Raw genomic sequence first — 21,576 nt, forward strand, 5'->3', positions numbered from 1 at the left:
CAGCTGCCCCCACTCCCCACGCCTGAGTCAAATGCAGAGAGCACGCTGCATGGGCGGTCGTGTCACAGACTCCCTAAGGAGGGAGCGTTTGTCTGTCCAGTGTGACATTAGGAACAGCTGAGCTGTCCTGGAGTGAATGCACTGGATCACGTGTGCACACGGTATTGTGTCTCCTTTTAATCCCGGGGGGCACTCGGGGGATCACATGGACAGGACAGTTGATCAGCTAGCTTAGATACCGTCCCCTGGTGCCCTGTCACTGCTTCCAGTGGCGTCACTGGGTTCTGCGCTGGGACAGTGCATGTAACAGTACGATGTGCACAGCAAAAAGCCTTATGAAATAACCCTGGGGGAAATCGCCTCATGGCCAACCTTCCACGTGCAGGAAACTCCAACTGGGACAGAACAGGGCAGCCCCCCTGCCCTGCCCCACCAGCACCTCACCCCCGCCCTCTGCTCCCTATCCCCCTTCCCGGCCAACAGACTCAAGTGCGAGGTCTGAGCCCTGAGCCTTCAGGGCCCGCGGCATTGAACAGATCCATGAAAGCTCCAGGATGGAGACCATGGTCCACAGCTCTGCTCCTCTTGCCAAGATGGGTACAGTGTGTTGGGGGGACATTCAGGGGCTGGTCCTACACGGTATCTTTACAACAACCCCAAACTAGTGTTCCAGGCAGGGCCGGCTCTAGCCATTTCGCTGCCCTAAGCCATTCTGCTCGCCTGCGGGAGGTCCACCAGAGCCACGGGACCAGCGGACACTCCGTAGGCACACCTGCAGGAGGTCCACCGGAGCCGCCTGTCGCCCTCCCGGCAACCAGCAGAGTGCCCCCCGAGGCATGCTGCCCCAAGCATGCGCTTGGAGCGCTGGGGCCTGGAGCCGGCCCTGGTTCCAGGCATGGGGGCACCATGACAAAACACCCAACAATGGGGGCATCATTGGGTCCCTGCGGCAGCATTACCGGGGGGGCAAACGGGACTCGGTCTGGGATGGAGGCGGGGCTGGAGCTGGGACCAGCTATGAAAGCAAGATGAGATTTTTCCCTCCAGCTCTGAGCTTTGCCAGTGGGGCCATTCCCAGCTTCCTTCCCGTGCACGCAGGAGCGGCGCCAGGGTTTTTGGCGCCCTAGGCGGAGGTCCTTCCATGCTTCCGGTCGGTGGCAATTCTGTGGTGGGGGGGGTCCTTCTGCACTCCCGGTCTTCGGGGCACTTCAGCGGCGGGTCCTGGAGCGAGTGAAGGACCCGCCACAGAATTGCTGCCGAAGACCCGGAGCGCAGCAGGACCCCTCACCGCCGAATTGCCGCTGAGGGTGGCAAAATGCCACCCCCCCAAATCCTGGCACCCTAGGCGACCACCTAGGTCACCTAAATGGAAGCGCTGGCCCTGCGTGCACGTGTGACCCACACATCGTCAGGGTGGGGGGCTCTGTCCCATCTGGGGGCACTGAGCGCTTAGAAAGAGAGTTAGCTGAAGCTGTAGCTAACTCATTAACAGCCTGTCAGCATTACAGGTGGGGCTGATCCGGGATTGAAGTGCGGACCTCTGGTGCTAAGGGCACGAGCCGTTACTGCATGCGCTAAAAGCCATGTAGCCGTTAGCTCGGGCTGCAGCAGACTCATTTCTCTCTCTAAGTGGTCTCGGTGCCCCAGAGGGGGCAGAACACCATGCCCAGGCAGGGTGTGGGTCACACATGGGCCGTGTGTGACCGGGAGTGGAGAGAAAGGTGTTGTGTATTTGGTTATCATGGTTTTTGTTCCTATGACAACTGAGTTAGATTATATGAGGACAGCCCAGCCAGCTTCGGCAGGTTAGGTGAGCTCTGTGTCTGTAAATAAATGGTAGTTTTGTTAGCTGTCTGCTGTCTGGCCTCAAGTGATTTCTTCCTAAACCGGCTGCCCCCAAGGATATAACAAGTGGCGACGATGGATGGGATTCCGGTGCTGCCCCAGTAACAGAAGGAAGTAGAGGTCAAAGTAAAGAACAAACAAACAAAAAAACTGCTTGTTTGCACTGACTGTGAAAGTGAAACTAAAAATCATGGCTACTCTGCCTGGGCCACTGGAACCTTTTGATGAGAATATAGTGCAATGGCCTGTGTATACTGAGCGTTTTGAGCTTTTTGTTATTTCAAATGACATTACAGAAGCGAAGAAGGTATTGTCATAAACAGATAGTTAAGGGTTAATGTCTCTTTCACCTGTAAAGGGTTAACAAACAGTGACCTGCAACACCTGACCAGAGGACCAATCAGGAGACAAGATACTTTAAAATCTCGGTGGAGGGAAGCCTTTGTTTTTGTTTTTGGGTTTAGCGTGTTCTCTCTGGGATCTGAGTGACCGGACGTACTACAGGCTCTAATTTTCTATTCAAGTAGTAAGTGCAAGTAGAAAGGCGGTTTAGTCTTTTTAATTGGTTTTCTTTATTTGCAAATGTGTATCTGGCTGGTAGAGTTCTAATGTGTATTTGGCTGGAAGTATTTTAAATTGTATTTCTGCTGGAAGAGGCTTTTTCTCCAGTTTCTATAAGCTGAAAGACCCTGTAACTTTTATCATCTAAATTACAGAGACACCTTTTACTTTTTTTTTCTTTTTATTAAAAGTTTTGCTTTTAAGACCTGTCTGATTTTTTCCCCTTGTTGAGGCTCAAGAGAATTGAGTCTGTACTTACCAGGGAAGGGGACGGGAGGGGAGAAGGGTGGAATCCCTTTGTTTTAGATTCACGGAGCTTGAATCTGTCTATCTCTCCAGGAGCCCAGGGAGGGAACACCTGGAGGGGGAAGAGAAGGAGGGGGGGAACAAACCTGATTTCTCTGTGTTGTGATTCAAGGAGTTTGAATCACAGTGATCTTCCAGGGCAACCCAGGGAGGGAAAGCCTAGGAGAGGCACTGGTGAGGGAAAGAGTTTACTTTCCTTGTGTTAAGATCCAGGGGGTCTGGGTCCTGGGGGTCCCCCGGGCAAGGTTTTGGGGGGACCAGAGTGCATCAGGCACTACAAGTCCCGATTGGTGGCAGCTATCAGATCTAAGCTGGTAATTAAGCTTAGGGGAATTCATTCTGGTACCCCAACTTTTGGACTCTAAGATTCAGATTGGGGAAAGATACCATGACAGGTGCCAATATTCTTAAGTGTTGTAGGGGCTAAAACCTACTCCCTGCTATGCAGCTTACTACACCCTGTTAAGCCTGAGACTAAATCTTACAGTGACATTGTGGAAATCCTGGGGTCCCATTTTTCCCCAGAACCACTGGTAATTGCTGAAAGATACAGGTTCCATAAAAGAGACCAAAAAGAAGATGAAAGAGTTGTACAATTTGTAGCAATTTTAAAAAAGCTAGCAGAACACTGTGAATTGAAAGAGATGTTAAATGATGCCCTGCGTGACAGGTTAGTGTGTGGCCTCTACAGTGAAGCTACAGGGAAGCGCCTACTGACAGAGGCTCAGCGTACCTTGCAGCAGGCTGTGGATATTGCTGTCTCCATGGAACTGGCTACAAGGGAGGCGCAATACATCGGTGCATCCCCTAGGATGCAAAAAGTGTCACAAGAACCTACTCACAAAACTGTGCAGAGTCAGGAATGTTACCGCTGTGGTAAGCCAGGTCACCAGGCATCAGAATGCTGGTGTAAGGACCTGGTGTGTCGACACTGTGGCAAAAAGGGACACATTGAGTGTGCCTGTAAACAAAAGAAAAAGAGGCCTGTGGTCTGGCCGACAAAAAGAGGAACCCTGCACACCCTAGAGCAGACCCAGGATGATCAAGGTGACACCTCATCACAAGACGAAGTGCCACTGCATGTTTTGTCTTTGGCGGTGGGCTCACATGAATACTGGGTAACCCCGTTGTTGGATGGCAAATCTATACGCATGGAACTGGACACCGGTGCAGCCATCTCGCTGGTCTCCGAGACTGTGTATAAAGAAAAGCCACAGCATCTTCCGCTTAAGGCAACAAAAACTGTTCTGAAGACGTATACAGGAGAAGCTGTGCCCATGCTGGGCACTATTGATGTTAAGGTGGAGATCAATGGACAGGCTGCTAAATTGCCGCTGTTTGTGGTGAGAGGTAACTACCCAGCCTTAATGGGTAGGTCTTGGCTTGGGAAGATTCAGCTGAACTGGGCAGAAGTGCACCAGATGACTAAAGAAGAAACCAGTCTAACCTCTATACTAAGGAAACATGCTGCTGTTTTTGGAGATGATTTGGGAAGTATGAAGGGAATCACTGTGATATTGAACATTAAACCTGATAGTCCACCAAAATATCTGAAAGTTCGAACTGGGTGTCATAAACAGATAATTAAGGGTTAATGTCTCTTTTACCTGTAAAGGGTTAACAAACAGGGAACCTGAGACACCTGACCAGAGGACCAATCAGGAAACAAGGTACTTTCAAATCTCGGTGGAGGGAAGTCTTTGTTTGTGTTTTTTGGGTTTTGCTTTGTTCTCTCTGGGTCCTGAAAGGGACTAGACGTGCAACCAGGTTTCTTGCCAATCTCCCTGCTACAGTCTCTTATATATTCAAAATAGTGAGTATTAAGTAGAAAAGGCGGTTATAGTCTTTTGATTGTTTTCTGTATTTGCAAATGTGTATTTTGCTGGAAGTATTTTAAATTGTATTTTTGCTGGAGGGAGGCTTCTCTCTAGTATCTATAAGTTGAAAGACCCTGTAACTTTTACCATCTAAATTACAGAGACATCTTTTCCTTTTTTTCTTTCTTTTTTTATTAAAAGTTTTGTTTTTAAGACCTGTCTGATTTTTTCCCCTTGTTGAGGCTCAAGGGAATTGAGTCTGTACTTACCAGGGAATTGGTGGGAAACAGGGAGAAAGAAGGGAGGGGGAAAAGGTGGAATCCCTTTGTTTAGATTCACGGAGCTTGAATCTGTCTCTCTCTTCAGGATAGCCCAGGGAGGGAAAGCCTGGGAGGGGGAGAAAAAACCTGATTTCTCTGTGTTGTGATTCAAGGAGTTTGAATCACGGTGATCTCCTAGTGTACCCAGGGCGGGAAAGATCTGGGAGGAAGAAAGGATGGGAAATGGTTTATTCCCCTTTGTTGTGAGACTCAAGGAATTTGGGTCTTGGGGTCCCCAGGGAAGGTTTTTGGGGGGACCTGAGTGCCCCAAAACACTATATTTTTGGGTGGTGGCAGCTTATCAGATCTAAGCTGGTAATTAAGCTTAGAGGAATTCATGCTGGTACCCCATCTTTTGGACTCTAAGGTTCAGATTGGGGAATTATACTATGACACTGTGCCATATGCCATCAGGCCAAAAGTTGAAGCAGACCTGGAGCGCCTGGTCACCAATGGAGTCCTAATACCAGTTACCCACAGCTCATGGGCCACTCCTATCGTTCCAATAGTGAAGAAAGATGGCTTTCTCCGGATTCGCGGTGATTTTAAAGTCACTGTCAACCCAGTGTTCTGTGCAAAGCAATACCCGCTTCCCCGCATCGATGACCTCTTCACAGGCCTGGCTGGGGGACAAAAGTTCAGTAAGATTGATCTGAGTCAAGCATATTTACAGATGCAAGTCGATGAAAAATCCCAAGAGCTGTTGACTATTGTGACTCTTAAGGGGCTTTATCGATACTGTCACCTACCCTTCGGAATAACGTCTGGTCCCGCCCTGTTCCAGAGGGCTATGGACCAGTTCTTGTGTGGCTTGTCAGGAGTTCAGTGCTATCTGGATGATATCCTGGTCACTGGAAGGAATGAAGAGGATCACTTAAAGAATTTAGAGGCTACCCTACAAAGACTGGAAGAGTATGGCCTACGAGTTCGCAAAGACAAGTGTGAATTCTTCAAGCCCTCTGTTGAATATTTGGGACACATCATTGATTCTGCAGGTCTTCATAAGGCCCCTGCAAAAGTTAAAGCTATTGTGGAGGCTCCCCCACCTCGAAATGTAAGCCATCTGCGCTTGTTTCTAGGACTACTGAACTATTATGGAAAGTTCATCTCACAGTTAGCCACACTGCTAAAACCACTTCATGAGCTCCTGGGGCAGAACAAGGCCTGGAAGTGGACTGAAGCCTGTGATGTTGCATTTAACAAAGCTAAGGCTGCATTGCTAAATTCTGAAGTTCTAACGCACTTTGATCCATCCTTACCCCTACAATTGGCCTGCAATGCCTCCCCTTATGGAGTGGGAGCACTCGTGTCACACATTATGCTTTCGGGAGAAGACAGACCTATTGCTTTTGCTTCATGCACTCTAAGCAAAGCAGAAACTAACTACGCCCAAATCGAACATGAGGCATTAGGAATTGTTTTTGGAATTCGGAAGTTTCATCAGTACCTGTTTGGGTGAAAGTTAACTCTTCTCACAGACCATCAACCTCTGACATCAATTTTTGGACTCTACACAGGCATTCCCCCATTAGCTGCTAGTCGTATGCAACGCTGGGCATTGTTACTTTCAGCACACACATATGAAATCAAATATCAGAAATCCACTCTGCACGGCAGTGCAGATGGCTTCTCAAGGTTGCCTTTGCCAGTCAAACATCAAGATAGTGCCCAAAAGGAAATCATCTACTTTGAACAGGTAGAGAATACACCCATCACTGCTACTCAGATAAAGAAGGCAACTCACGTTGACCCAGTATTGTCCCAAGTTATGGACCTGGTGATGCATGGAAAATCTCGACAAACCTCCCGGTCTCACCCGACCTTGTTACCTACATGTCCAGGAGGACGGAGTTATCGGTCCAATCTGGTTGTTTGTTGTGGGGGAGACGTGTCATTATTCCACCACCACTGAGATCACAGATGTTAGAACAGCTACATTCCGGTCACTGTGGAATAGTGCGCATGAAGGAAATTGCACGATGCTATTTTTGGTGGCCTGGATTGGACAGTGCTATTGAAGATAAGGCAAAAGCTTGTATATCATGTCAGGGTGTGAGGAATGCACCTCAGTGGGCACCCCTACACCTCAGGGATTGGCCTGAAAACCCGTGGCAACATATTCACATTGACTTTGCTGGCCCCCTTGAAGGAAGCATGTTCTTGGTGGCAGTAGATGCCCATTCTAAATGGCAAAAGTCTCTATAATGCAGTCCACTACTGCAGAGAGTACTATCCAAAAACTACGGGGACTCTTTAGTCGTTTCGGTCTGCCAGAACAACTTGTGAGCAACAACGGACTGCAGTTCGTCTCTCAGGAGTTTCAAAATTTTATGAAGGCAAATGGGATACATCACATCACGTCAGCACAATACCATCCATCCACCAATGGATTAGCTGAAAGGTTTGTGCAGACAGTGAAACACGCTTTGAAATCAGCAAGGGGACAATACTCCATTCAAAAGCATCTGGATACCTTCTTACTTTCCTACAGAAACACACTTCATGCTATGACCCAGGCATCCCCGGCCTTTCTAATGATGGGACGACAGCTGTGCACTTGCTTTGATCTGCTGAAACCTTCTGAACCCCAACAAATTGTGCAACATCAGCAGCAACATCAAGTCATCAGACGAGCATCCAGAGCAAAGGACTGAACCTTTAGCCTGGGACAGCCAGTTTTGGCTCGGAATTATACTTCCAGAGCTAAATGGGTCCCTGCCACGACCATCACTCAAACAGGACCTGTTTCCTACACAGTCAGGACTGCAGAGAATCTTACCGGGTGGCAACATGTAGATCAGCTGTTGCCAGGTCATGCCAGTCCTCAGGACACATCTGCAGTTGAGTGGTCTGACTTCACCGCTTCTGGTGAGACACCGAATCACGAATCACCTGTTCCTGACTGTTCTCCTCCATTACTGCCGGCGGCTGATACCCCTTTGCCCAGCACGAGCGGATACCACCTCCTCACCTGTTCGTGCTGCGGACCCTGAGCCCCTGGTACTTTCAGGTGCAACAATACCAGAAGTTCGCCGTAATCCACCTAGAGACAGAAGGCCTCCTCATTGGCTGGATCTTTAGCTAGGGCGAAGCCACGGTTATGGGGCAAAATAATCCCCAGGGTTTAGCCGGGAATGGAGGCAGTCTACCCTCCTTCTCTAACCTAGTGTGTGTTTTATTTAGGGGATGTTCTTACTGGAGGGGAGGAATATGTTGTGTATTTGGTTATCATGGTTTTTGTTCCTATGGCAATTGAGTTAGATTATTCGGGGATAGCCCAGCCAGCTTCGGCAGGTTAGGCGAGCTCTGTGTCTATAAATAAATGGTAGTTTTGTTAGCTGTCTGCTGTCTGGCCTCAAGTGATTTCTTCCCAAACTGTCTGCCCCCAAGGATATAACAAAAGGTAAAACCCAACCCCCCAGCCCTAGCTCCCTTGCAGCGCTGGGTCCAGGCTGAACTCCTGCTTGACCGGCCCCTGCAAGGAGCTGAGCCCGGATCTCTGCCTGCCTGGGGGGTGCTTATGCCCTATGCACAGGACCCCGCCCCATGGCTTCCTCACAGTCACCCAGAGCCGGGGCAGGAGGCTTGGGTGGGCCTTGCCGCCCACCCTGCGAGCAGTGCTGGGTTTACAATGGTGCCAGGGGTGCTATGGAGCCAGGCCCATGCTCAGAAGGGGCCCCAGCCTGCTCCACTTGGCTCCCCCCCACGTCCTCTTGTTGGCCTGCAGGGTTGTGCAGGGCGCTCTGTATTTGTGTGTGTGTGTGTGGGGGGGGGGGGATTGGGGGACTCTGGCATAAGGGAGTTGGGGGGGTGTTGCAGAGGTGCTGAATTTCTGATTTAGCCACAGGTGCTTGACCTCAACTCTGTCCCAAGCCCTGCCCCTACTGCCCCCCCCAGTGTGTGGTGTGGCCTGGGCCTGCCCCTGCGGGGGAGGGACACGCTGGCAGCACAGGGCCGGGTGGGTCACTGCCGGTTTGTAACTCGGGCCCTGCACTGGGCGGAGCGGGGCCACCCCTGCCCTGCTCCATTGCCCCTCGCTGGCCTCTCGCTGGGGGGCCTGACCCCCCCATGCCCCATTGCCCCCAGGGGGCCTCCTCACTCTGGGGACCGACCCCCCCATGCCCCATTGCCCCCAGGGGCCTCCTCACTCTGGGGACCGACCCCCCCATGCCCCATCGCCCCCAGGGGCCCCCTCACTCTGGGGACCGACCCCCCCATGCCCCATTGCCCCCAGGGGCCCCCTCACTCTGGGGACCGACCCCCCCATGCCCCATCGCCCCCAGGGGCCCCCTCACTCTGGGGACCGACCCCCCCATGCCCCATTGCCCCCAGGGGCCCCCTCACTCCGGGGACAGACCCCCCCATGCCCCATTGCCCCCAGGGGCCCCCTCACTCCGGGGACCGACCCCCCCATGCCCCATTGCCCCCAGGGGGCCCCCTCACTCCGGGGACCGACCCCCCCATGCCCCATTGCCCCCAGGGGCCCCCTCACTCCGGGGACAGACCCCCCCATGCCCCATTGCCCCCAGGGGCCCCCTCACTCCGGGGACCGACCCCCCCATGCCCCATTGCCCCCAGGGGCCCCCTCACTCCGGGAACCGACCCCCCAGGCCCCATTGCCCCCAGGGGCCCCCTCACTCCGGGGACCGACCCCCCAGGCCCCATTGCCCCCAGAGGCCCCCTCACTCTGGGGACCGACCCCCCCATGCCCCATTGCCCCCAGGGGCCCCCTCACTCCGGGGACAGACCCCCCCATGCCCCATTGCCCCCAGGGGCCCCCTCACTCCGGGGACCGACCCCCCCATGCCCCATCGCCCCCGGGGGGGGCACAAAAGGTTACTTCAGCCCCGGGATCCGAGCCCGGAGGGGGGGCGCAGCCGGGCTCTATCAGGTGCCGCATCACCCCCCCCCACAGCCCGGTGTAACGACAGAAAAGTGGAGGAAGCAGATCCTGAGTGTTATCGACCACAGACTCCATCCCTCCCGATTTGCAGCCCCACGGACCAGGCGGCAGCAACTCCTGAGCAGGAGCCCAGATGGTTTTCTTACGTGGCAGAAACTGAAGCTAGTTGCAAAACGGGGGGGGGGGGGGGGGGTTGCTCAAAGTGACGTTACAGCGGCCCGCTGGCTCCAGCCCCTGGGCGGGGTCAGCTCCCGCCTGGACCCCCGGGACCGAGCCCCCCGCTGCGACCGCCCCCCCGGGGCCCAGCCCGGACCCCCCCCCCGCTGCGACCGCCCCCCCGGGGCCCAGCCCGGACCCCCCCGCTCTACCCTGCTCCTGGCCCCGCCCCCCGCCTGGGACACGTGGCAGCTGCCGCCGGTGTATTGCAGAGTGTGTGTGTGTGTGTGTGTGAGAGAGAGAGAGCTCAGCGTGTGTGTGTGTGTGTGTGTGTGTGTGTGTGTCAGATTGTAGTGTGTGCATGTGCGTCTCTGAGCTCAGCGTGTGTGTGTGTGATCTTGTGTGTGCGCTTTCGGTATGTGTGTGTGTCTGTGATCACAGGCTGTGGGCAGGGAGCAGGTGAAGTCACACTGTGGGTCGGTGCTTTTCAGTGTCTGTGTCCTTTCAGCCCCTGCATGTGGGCGGATTCCGTGTGTCTCTGTGATCGTAGTCCCTGGGGCTGTGTGATTTTCACGGGAGGGGGTGTGTGTTTCCCCAGTGTGTGCTCCCTGACTAGGGTGACCAGACAGCAAGTGTGAAAAATCAGGATGGAGGTGGGGGGTAATAGGAACTTATATAAGAAAAAGACCCAAAAATCGGGACTGTCCCTATAAAATCAGGACATCTGGTCACCCTGGCTCTGACCCGTGTGTGTGTGTGTGTGTGTGTGTGTGTGTCACTACCAACGAGCTGGCTGGGCCAGGCCGGGCTGACTCTGGAGCTCTCTGGAATCACACGTGTCAGGGCCAGGCCCAGGAGCCGCTCATGTTACCCCACAAGCTGCTGTTGGCACGGTTCTAGCAGCGCCTCCCCCAGGTAAGTCGTCCCCCCCCCCGGGGATGTGTTTGTGGAATGTCCTCCCCTGCTGTCCCTGAGTAAAGTCAGCCCCATGCCAGTGCTTTGCCTGGGGGAGCAGGGGGGGTCTTGCTTTGACAGTTGGTGTCCTAGTTGCTGCTGTGATTCTCTAGCTGTCCAGGGGCTAAGGGAGGACAGGGTGTTCAGGGGGCTGAGCTCTGTGGGTGCTGCATGGCAGTGGTGCATGGCGTGGGCACTGAGCCCTGTGCGTGCTGAGCACTGTGGACAAACGCTGCAGGGAAAGAGAAGAGCAGCACTTGTGAGCCAGGGCAGGCAGGAGGGGGTGAAGAGTACAGACCAAACGTGCTATATGTGCCCTCTCTGCCTGCATTACGGTTTTATCCTGGTGACCGTCACCATCATACCTGGGAAGCCCAGAGAGGATTATGCAGAAGGCTCAGGGGGCAGTGAATTATTCTGCAGGCTGCTAAACAAGGTGTTGAACAGTCCTGGCTAAGTATTAGGGACTGGGAAATTGGGCTGACTAGCCAGACCATCCTTATTGCTCCTGTGATTGCCAGAGCTTCTCTCCCCCGGGAGGCCTGCTTTCCAACGCAGCCAGGGGCTCAGGGGTTCTGAAATGATTTGTGTCAAAACCGAAGGAAAATCCCCACAAATTGGATTTGAATAATTGTTCTGCAGAAACATTTGCAAAGCTGAACCTGGAGAATTTGATCTTCTTGTTCCAGCGAGCAAATCAGCTCAAACTGGCATCGCCATTTGGATGTATGTGGAGCCCTGTTATTACTCGGGCTTGTTCTGGGTTTGGATTCCTCCTCTTCTAGCCTTAGTCCCACCTGCCCTGGCTTGCCTCTTCGAGTCCTTTTGTGCCTCCGTTCCAGTCTGCCGTGGAGCAATTCCTCGGGAACGCCGCAGCTGATCAGATCCTGGCCCATCACATCCGTCCACCTAATTCTCCGACCCTCCATTCCTAAATGTAACACCATCTTTTGCACATGCCCAAAGCCACCTAAGCCTGGATTTCCTCAGCCGTTCTGTAGTTGGTGCCATCTTCCCACTTCCCCTGATTTGTTCGTTCTGAACATGGTCCATCCGTGTAGCTCCAGGCATCCATCCCAACACTTGCATTTCCGCTCTCTCCAAGATCTGCCCCTGGTTCTTCCCCAATGCCCAGCATTCAGAGCTAGGTACGAGTACAGGCATAATTACCATCCTGTAGAGCGTACATTTCAGTTTGAGAGGCATTCTCCTACCGCTGCTCACACTGCTCACTTCTCTCCATTTAGTCCATTGTAACTGATTTCTTCCCAACCCCAGATCCACTGGGCTTCAGTGGAAATCCTCACCTCTCTGTGTCTGAGTTTCTCCATCTGTGAAATAGGGATAATAACATTGACCTGCTTTGTAAAGTGCTTTGAGATCCACAGATGAACAGTGCTAGATAGGCGGTAGGTGTTGTTATTCTCTTCGTCCTGCTCGCAATCTCACCAACCCCAAATACTAACCCGATGTGCCTGGTCCCCCACAATCTTGAAATTGGCTTAAGAATCATGATAGGTTAAAAGTAAAATAATTTTGAAGTCTTTTTATTTGCCTTCTGAGTTTGGAGTGTTTAAGGGTCACATTTTCCGGCTTTTCTCTGCAGTCCTGAGGGCTAAAACATACTTTTCTTTTTAAATAAAGCCAGAGATTCTTATGGAAGGACTTGAGCAGGTTTGCAGTTTTTCAGCACAACTTTCTTTTGTGGGGAAATGTGGATTTGTCAAAACTGAAACTTTTCACGGCTATGTATTGGTTTCAAGGACACTTTCCTAGGATCCAGGGTGGAAGTGAGCGTGACCCTAGAGCAGCCAATAGCTCATTGTTCAGGGCATTTGCCTAGGATGGAGGAGACACAGGTTCAAGTCTGGGCTACACCCCAACTGGGTGCCCTAAATGCCTGGCTATAGCTATGGTGGGGCAAGCTCTCTCAGTACCTCCTGACGAAGCTATTCCACTGTGGATAAATTAAATATTCCCTGTGCCAAGGCAGGAGGAAGAAATAACTCTCTAGCCCAGTAGATGGGGGCCATTAGAAGGTGCCTGTGACCTCACAGAGTTTCCCATGTGAGAGGAGGGAGAATCTGGCCTGCAGCCACTTAGTGGTAGAAGCTACTCTTGGGGGAATTCTGCATCACTGCACATGGGCAGAATTTATGTCCCCCACAGATTTCTTTGCTTCCCCACAGAAAAATGACTTCTGATAGGGAAGCAAAGGGAAGCCCGCAGGAGTTGTCACGCACCTCTCCCCGGCTGTGTAGGCAGGTTGGTTTGGGTGCCAGAACAGCTGGTAGAGACATACATCACTGCTGGGATGGGATGGGGGTGGGGGGCTGTGCAGTCGTGAGTGAGAAAGAGAGATGCTCTGGCCTCTTGCTCGCTATTGTGACACACTCAGCATGGATAACGAGGGCTTTGGGGTGTTTCTGAGGAGGTAGGCGTGGGGCAGAGCAGAATGTAGCAGCCTGCCTGCTTAGTGAATTGTTCCCATTGTCTCTGTGAATCCCCCAGGAGTATAAAACAGGTGTGAAAGTTTTAAGGCTCCTTTACACTGCCAGAGTGGTGCTTATGTGATTAGAACTGGTCTAAATTTTTAGACTGAAAAAAATTCCTATCAAAATGTGCTCCATGACCTGTTCAGTGCTGACCTTTCCGGAGATGGTCAGTAGCCAGTATAAACTGTGAGTTGGATTCCCCAGCCCTCACTTGCTCTTCACTTGCCTGTGATGTAACACTGAGCATATGGCTGCATGCATTTGTTGCCGAATAACTAGAAATAAAGGGTCAAACCTAGCGACAAAGGAAGTTTGGGGATTTCCTCCAATGCGCCCCACTGCAATTCTCTATCCATTGCATTGTAGTTTAAATAAATTACCAAAATAATTGAAACTGGCATGATTATATTGCATTATTTTGACAAATAAAATATGCAGAATTTTGCAGAATTTTAAAATATGCGCAGAATTTATAATTTTTTGGTGCAGAATTTTTATTTTTTTGGTGCAGAATTTTTAATTTTTTGGTGCAGAATTTCCCCAGGAGTATAGATGCTTGAGATGGAAAAGGCCCTGGATGGCATCTCCTCTAGCCCATCCCCTGCTGCAGTGACTTCTTCCCCCAGCAGGTGAATAGTGCCTTGTCCAATTCAAATTGTCCCAGGTGGTGAGGGAAGAGATTGCCTTAGCAACAGCCCCTAGCAGGGTTTGCGTTCCAGACCAAAGCACCGAGCTCATTGCCACCGAGCTAAAGGAACAGCTGTATGAGCTGGTAGTGGTGCAGGCTGTTTCCCTCCAGCAACCGGCGGGAACAAAGTCGCGTGCTTTGTAAGTATGTTGCACCTTGTCAGGAATTTATACTAACTCTCAGTCTAAACATTCCGTTCCTCCACTGTCTCCTGGTCTTTTCCTGGTACCTGCCTAAGTGGCTCCCTGTCCACACTCCAGATCCCTCCTGCATTGTGCGTGTTGAGCAGATCAGGGAGGGACATGTTCAGAGTTGGCATCTCTGTCTGTCCATTGCAGATGGCGGCTAATGACAGCTTCAGTCTGGCGTATCCGGGCAGCCCCCAGCCCGGGGATCTGATCGAGATTTTCCGGCCGGCTTATCAGCACTGGGCTCTGTATCTGGGGGATGGGTACATCGTCAATGTGGCGCCTCTCGGTAAGAGCTGCCCCATGTTGATTCATTGGGGGGGAGGAGCCGTTTCCTACCCAGCCAGAGCAGCTGCGCACATGCGGGGTGGACGCCGTGGCTCTCAGATAAAAGGCAGCAGGGCGTGTGCGCTGTGGCAGTCCTGGGTTGGTCCGTGCCTCGGAGAGGGCTAGGAATTGGGAATAGCGGGCAGCATTGGGTGTCTCATGCAGGACTGAGATACAGATGGGACTCAGGGCAGGAAGTGGGGGCCAGTGGCTGGTGTAGTGGATGTTCCTAGCTCTGCTACTGGCTGCTGGGTGACCTCAGGCACATCACTTAACATCACCTCTTTAAAACATCAACGCTTCCTTGGGAGTGGGGACTCCAGTGACATTCACAGTGAGGCCCTGAGATGCTGGGTGAATGGCCATGCCCCAGGCTGTGAATGGGGCTGGGTCAGTGAGGTGTGGGTGGTGGGAGTGGCTGAACTGGGACTCACTGCCCTACGGGGGCTGTCCCATGGTAGGGGTACAGCAGAACCGCCCTGTGGGAGGCACTGTGCCTCAGGATGCTCTCAGCAGCAGGGGCATGGCAGGGCTCCCAATATCCCTTGAGAGGGTCTCTCCAGTGCCGCTGGCTGGTGCTAAGGGACCACGTGTCCAGTGCTTAATTTGTAATGAAAGATATACCGGGGCGCAAGCCATTTTTTTATTCAGAACTAAGGCTGTGAGTCTTTCACGGAGGTCACAGATTCCGTGACTTTCCGGGACCTCCATGACTTCTGCAGCAGCCGGTGTGGCCCTGGGGCCAGCTGCACCTCCCGCTGCTAGGGCGGCCACAGCAGCAGCAGCGGGGCCCAGGCCACCTGCCCCTCCCAAGCAGGGCCAGATTAACCCATAGGCTAATAATGCCGTAGCCTTAGGCCCTACTGTAGGCCCTCCATTCCATACTGAAGTTACAGCTGAGCGACGGTAGTGGGGCCATCGGGAATGTTTTGTCTCTTTGCTTTGTACAAATTAATCCATGAAGATTGTGAATTCCATGGCTGGTGGTTGTGATTTTGTCTTTGCGGGCTAAGTAAGTGTTTGTGGGCCCAAGCCATATTGAACTTTGTACACAATAGGCCTACACTGGCAATAGAAACCATGTCGAGGAAAGGAGGATGGCAGAAATTGAAGGAGGCCGAAGAAGGACAGCAAAGACAAGATGCAGTGCTGGAAGGAACTCCTTCTCTCCTAACGTTTTTTCCTCCTGCTAAGTGTGTTGGTGAGGAAGTCCAGGCGAATACCTGCCAAAGTGGATCTGCTGCACCTGTGCCTGATGAAAAGGTGCAGCCTCCTGTGACTTCTCTAGCTTCACTCTCGCCCCACTCCTCTGCAGACTTTCCCAGTGATAGTAATACAAACATATCCTTCTCCAGCGATCCAGGCGAGTGGGACATGACTTCTCAAGAGTTCATGGCACATTGGACTGAGAAGGGCTCACAGAAATGCCAGGATCTAGCTGCTGACTTTTCATTGACAAAGCCAGAGTAAACCAATCAGAATCGTTATCTGACCAAATCAACGTCTGAATATGTGAAGCCTAACAAATGGATTGGCAAGTGAGAATGGCTCATCTATTCGCCTTCTAAGAAGAAAGTGAACTGTTTTTATTGCCACCTGTTTTCTGATACCCAAAAGTGGGGAATGTTCTGCGAAGGCTTCAGTGATTGGAAGCATACGTTACTAGTCATGCAGTGAGTGAGCAGCATACATTATCCGTTAGCAGCTACTGTGCCCCAAACAAAGTTAGTGGCAGAATTGATAACCAACTGGAAAACCAGATTTTGGAAGAACGTTCTCAGACACGTAGTTGAAACCATAGTTGTTCTTGCTGAGCGTGGTCTGCCATTCTGTGGCTCAGATGAGGCTGTTAGATTGAAACACAATGGCAATTATCTTGGTGTTCTAGAGCTAATCGCTAAGTTTGACCCTTTCTTGAGCTCAGCACATCAGTGAACACACAAATCATGAGGAAGGCTGTACATCATAGCTATCAAAGACTATTTGTGATGAATTCATTGCACTGCTGGCAAAGACGATGCTCTCAGCCATTGTAGTGAGATCAAAAATGTGAGATTGTTTTTTCAGTGTCTGTCGACATGTGACAGGTTTGAGCCCTTCGGGGTGTCACCGGATCTGCTGGGATACCACTGAGTCAGGCTATTCTGCCAGCCTGGGTCCCCTTTACCTGGCCTGGCTGGGCCAGGCTCCCCAGCCTCTTCCAGCCACGCACACAGGCAGAGCCATGCCCAGCTGCACAGAGACAGAGACCCGCTCTGGGAAGATTCAGCCTTCGGGGCTCGCCCCAGCACTCTGGTGCCCACTCCCTTTAAGAGGGACAAACCTAAAGGTTTTATGAAATTCGCCCCCTCCCTCAATGTGGAGGGAGATATGCACAACTTCTTCTCTCCCCCGCCCAGTTAGAAATTACATAAACGGGGTTATATTATAAACAAGAAATAAGTTTATTAGCTGCGAAAGATGAATTTTAAGTGAATATAAGAGATAACAGAACAAAGCAGATTACTGACCAGATAAAGCGAAATTCACAAGCCAAGCTCAATATACTTAAGAAACAGGTTACACATTGTAAATTCTCACCCTAAATGTTATTTTAGGCAGGTTGTAAATTTTCTGTGGTTCAGAGTTCCAGTTCTGTTTCTTTTCAGACTGGACCCTGTGTCAGTCTGGACTCTCCCCCAGCCTTCCCTTCAGGTAGCTTTAGCGGTCTTTCTTCTTGGGCAATCAGGCCATGGAGAGGAGAGGTCCTGTTTGCCTTCTCCTCCACCCTTAAGTAGGATTTTCATAAGGCAGGAATCCTTTGTTTCCCAAACTTGACCCTCCTCCCCCTTCCAGTGAAAAGTTACAAGAAGTCCCAGATAGTGTTTAGGATCAGGTGACAAAACCGCTTGACTCTGTAGGATCACAGCATCCATGAGTCAGTGGAAGTGTGGAGCGTCCACAGGAAGGCCAAGCTTTTCACAGTCCATTGTCCTCGCTGATGGGTCATCTGCCCTGTCTGGTTTTTCCATTGTTGTACCTGAAGTGTACAGGCTGTGAAGTTTTGTTTATTGCCCATGACCTGTCCATGACTTTTACTAAAAATTCCCATGACTAAATCGTAGCCTTATTCATAACTGATGTGCCGGAGTTCTGAACTGCCGAGCCAGAGGTGCCGGGGCTCAGCCCTGGCACAAATCAAGCCCTGCTTCTGTCCCTTTCTCTGGGGTGGCTCATGCAGTCCTTGTGCTCAGGTGAGAGGAAGACTAGGACTGTCCTCCACAGTGCATGGGGACTGAGGGGAGGACGGCCCCTTCCCCCACTCCTTCCGCCTAGGGGCAGCCCCTTTCTGTCATTGTCGCTCAGCTCGGAGAAGGACTGAGTACCAGCTGGATGTGAGGGGTCAGATTCTGGTCTCAATCGTCTCCCCCGCAAGGCAGCCACCCCAAGGGTGGGCTCTGGGTTCCCCCCCTTGACCCAGTGGAACTACCCGTGGTGCTGTGAGCTGAGTGTGGCCAGTGGGACGGCTGGTGCTGTGGCCATCCCGTGCTCTGGCCGACACAGCCTTGTCTCTGCCTTTCCCAGAGGAAGGTGCCGCGTCGTCGCTGGCAAGTGCCAAGTCTGTGTTCAGCAGGAAGGCCCTGGTGAAGATGCAGCTCCTGAAGGACGTGGTGGGGAGCGACACGTACAGAATCAACAACAAGTACGATGACGTCTACGCACCACTGCCCGTGGAGGAGATCATCCGGCGCTCGGAGTTCCTCATCGGCCAGGAGGTGTCCTACGACCTCCTCGGCAACAACTGCGAACACTTTGTGACACTGCTGCGCTACGGAGAGGGGGTCTCTGAGCAGGTAGGGGTGCTGTAGGCATGCAGCTGTGTTGCGTATGGGCTGGGCAGGCTGGTGTCTGACTGCACGGGGCGCTCTACTCCCCTCTCCTCTCAGGTATCCCGCAGGATCTGCAGCATGTCCACATTGCACCAGCTTGACCAGCCCTGCAGCAAGCCCTGTGCAAAGAGGCCACCACCTGAGGCGTTTCTCACACAGTTTGCAGCAAGGTTCTCCCTCTGAGGGGAAGGGCTGGTGGGGTAGGATGCCGCACACGCTGCAAACTCCCTGGGGACAGCAAAGCACCACTGCAGAGCTGGCTTTGGCCTGCTCCTCTGCCTTGATTGCAGGACTCCCCCGGCAGCACAGCTTGTTAAGGAATCCCATTTTGTCTGGCTGAACCCCCGTTTGTATATTGCCCATTTCATTGGGGGTAGAAGCCACAGCGAGTGAGGCTCTACTCTCCTCAAAGCTGCATTATCCTGGGTGGAGCAGCTGCTCCCCAGCTCCAATCCCAGCATGTCCTGGTCCAGCAGCATATTGGGGGGTTGGGGGTGGGGGTGTGGCTTCCACAAGTTCCCAAAGGGGGAGGGGTTTTCTCAGTGTGGAGCTCATGCAGAATCTGGTCCATTCTCCCTGGTGCAGACGTACCTGCGTGGACTTGGGTGAGTTTTGTTAACAAGAACAAACCTGGTATATGGAAGTCCCAGCAATTTAAAACTGTTGTGATGAATCCTGGGTGTGTTTTGTTGCGGGAGGTTTAGACCCCGGGACCTGATGTCGAGCTGTGCAGAGAAACCCCTGCGCTCTCAACTGAAAATGTGCTTCTTAAACCCGTCCTGCCTCTGGCCACAAGGGCAAGCGATATGCTGGCTGCCCACGGCCCCCACTGACTTCAGTGGGCTTTGGATCAGGCCCAGGACTAGAGGCTGTGGCATAACAGAGCAGCTTTTGACCCCCATGTATTGTATGTGGACTGAGTACAGAGCAGACATTGCTCTGCTCAAAGGTGTGTGACCTGCTGGGCATGAAGCCAGTTTTGGGCCTGATTCTGATCTCACGCTTGCATAATTCAGGAGTAGCTACTTCAAAGTCCCTGAATTCCACAGGCGGGAAGCCAGAGTGCTGTGAGATCAGCATTCAGCCTGCTCTGCTCTGTCTAGTGAATGCACCTCTTGTATTCATGAGAGATTGTTCAAGTGTGAAAAACCCAATGTTCGTGTTGTCGTCAGGCTGTTTTGTTTTTCCTTTGCAGGCCAACAGAGCAATCAGTGCCATTGGGTCTGTAACAGCTGCTGCTGGAGCTGTCTCATTGTTGGGCTTTTTCCAGAACAGATCCAGGGAGCGGCATTATTAACCACGGACCATGAGAAACTTACAGCATGTGATGGTTGGATTTCCAGATTGGAATGGAACCAGCACAGTCCATGGAAAAAGCTACAATAGACACTTGTGGCCAAGGACGTCACTGTTGCCAAGATCACTATGCTAGTTTTTGTCATAGCAACTTGTATTCAGTTGCAGATGATGATTTTCTTGCTAACCTCAGGGGACTCCCTGGCAAATTCTTCATCCTGACTGGTGCTGTTTTGCTGGTGACTGGGCCTGAGCCAATAGAAGAGCTTTATGCACAATTGCTGCTGACAGTGTTTTTACTGACTCGGCTTGCTGGGGTTTTTCAGTGAATAATTTATATTTTTTTACCTGTTTGGAGAAACGTTTTTATGTGTTTTAAAAAAGAATATTCATGAAACTTACAAATATTCTGAGGGGCCTTTTCCCCATCCCACCACCGGTGGCTTTGACAAGTGGAAGATCGCAACTGCTTAGATTTGTGGTGTGTGCTGTGTAGTCTGGTACTGTGCGCAAGGGCGTACTCTGCGCCTGCGAGGCTGGAACGCACAGCTGTTCTCCAGGTCACAGGAGATGGGATGCAGGAGCAGGTCCCTTCTCTTGAAAGGGAGAGAAGGGTCCCTTCTTGTTTTTAAATGGGTGTTTTGTCTTGGATGTGATACTCTTTTGCTTTAAGAAATAGACCTTTTTCCCACCGGTGAAATGATTCCTGTGTGCCGTTCCTCTAGACCGGTCTGGTTCATGCTCAGACCACCACGAGGAGGCAGAACCAAGAACGTGACCGCAGCATTTTCTGGCTACTCTGTTCTCCTGCCCAGCACCCACTGTTTTTTCTGGACTGCCTGTGCTCAAACAGGTTGCTATAGCTGGGAACTGCTAGCACTGAACCCTACCTCTCCTGCTTTCTTAGTGACCCCCGGGGCTTGGACCTGCCCTGAGCCAAGATGGGGAAAATAGCTCTAAATCCTGCAGAACCAGTCCTTGGTCTGGAGCTGCTCACCCCCCAGAGCCTCAGCCAGAAACCAAGCTTGAGCCCGTGTTTAAATTCAGTTCTTGGTCTTTTTCTCCTGCTGGTTGGAGGGTAGATCCCACGCTCCTGAAGTAGTGTGGGGAATGTGCCACAGAAAGCAGGTTGCGTGTATTGCAGATTCTGTTAGCATCGGTTCACCTGCCAGTCCCATATGGGTGACACCTGGGTTTTTTGGAATGAATCTGGTTTTGTACTTGAGTGATTTAGTAGCGTTCTCACTGGCTTGCAGCTGGTGTAACTGGCCCACAGATTTGGCCTTGTTCTTTGAAGCCTGAAAACAAGATACTACGGTGCTGGCTCTCACACTGTGCCACTCCACTGACTGCAGTCATGCACAGGGCAACCCACCGTCTGGCTCAGGGTATTTACTGCAAAGTCTTGTCTGCCGTTGAACACGTCCCTACTTGAATCAGAGCTTTTTTATTGTCGGTTGTTTCCGTGTTTGTGGAACTGAGTCTGACGTTCAGTTGTATATTGTCGCGCACTGTTGTCTAGTATTTCCCTTTCTTCTTAAACTAAATTGGATATTAAATACAGCAAAAAACAAACACACACCTTCTTTCTATTATAATAAATCTGAAAATAAATCTGAGCATTGTTTGTGTAGCCAAGGGCCGTTTCTTGGCAGATGTTATTGGACAGGTAAGCACTTGGTGAGTAAAGGAGCTGCATTTACCAAGGTCTGTAGGCGCTCAGCCTCTCCTGCATGTAGGATGTCTGAGCCCTGAGCAGCCCGTTTCAACTTTCACCACCAGGGAGTAGTGTGTGAAAACAAAGGGGACCAGGCATCCCTAATTTATCTCATTTAATCCTCTGAACTAAGT

General features: G+C 51.8%; 1 protein-coding gene across 3 annotated transcripts; it reads left to right on the top strand.

The window, feature by feature from the left end:
- The first annotated feature begins 10,239 nt into the window (after positions 1-10,239).
- Positions 10,240-21,344, top strand: PLAAT1 (phospholipase A and acyltransferase 1). Of its 3 annotated transcripts, XM_050963957.1 has the most exons (4): positions 10,240-10,823; positions 14,384-14,522; positions 18,125-18,393; positions 19,625-21,344. In XM_050963957.1, exons 2-4 carry the CDS (start codon positions 14,384-14,386, stop codon positions 19,724-19,726), a joined length of 510 nt encoding a protein of 169 aa, XP_050819914.1. In that variant the 5' UTR covers positions 10,240-10,823; the 3' UTR covers positions 19,727-21,344. The 3 variants fall into 3 exon arrangements, with proteins under 3 accessions (XP_050819914.1, XP_050819912.1, XP_050819913.1); XM_050963955.1 differs by lacking the exons at positions 10,240-10,823; positions 14,384-14,522 and adding an exon at positions 10,830-11,152; XM_050963956.1 differs by lacking the exons at positions 10,240-10,823; positions 14,384-14,522 and adding an exon at positions 10,830-11,152 and having other exon boundaries at positions 19,700-21,344.
- Positions 21,345-21,576: the final 232 nt, after the last annotated feature.

Source organism: Gopherus flavomarginatus, chromosome 8 (assembly GCF_025201925.1).
Source record: "Gopherus flavomarginatus isolate rGopFla2 chromosome 8, rGopFla2.mat.asm, whole genome shotgun sequence".
Lineage (NCBI taxonomy): Eukaryota > Metazoa > Chordata > Testudines > Testudinidae > Gopherus > Gopherus flavomarginatus.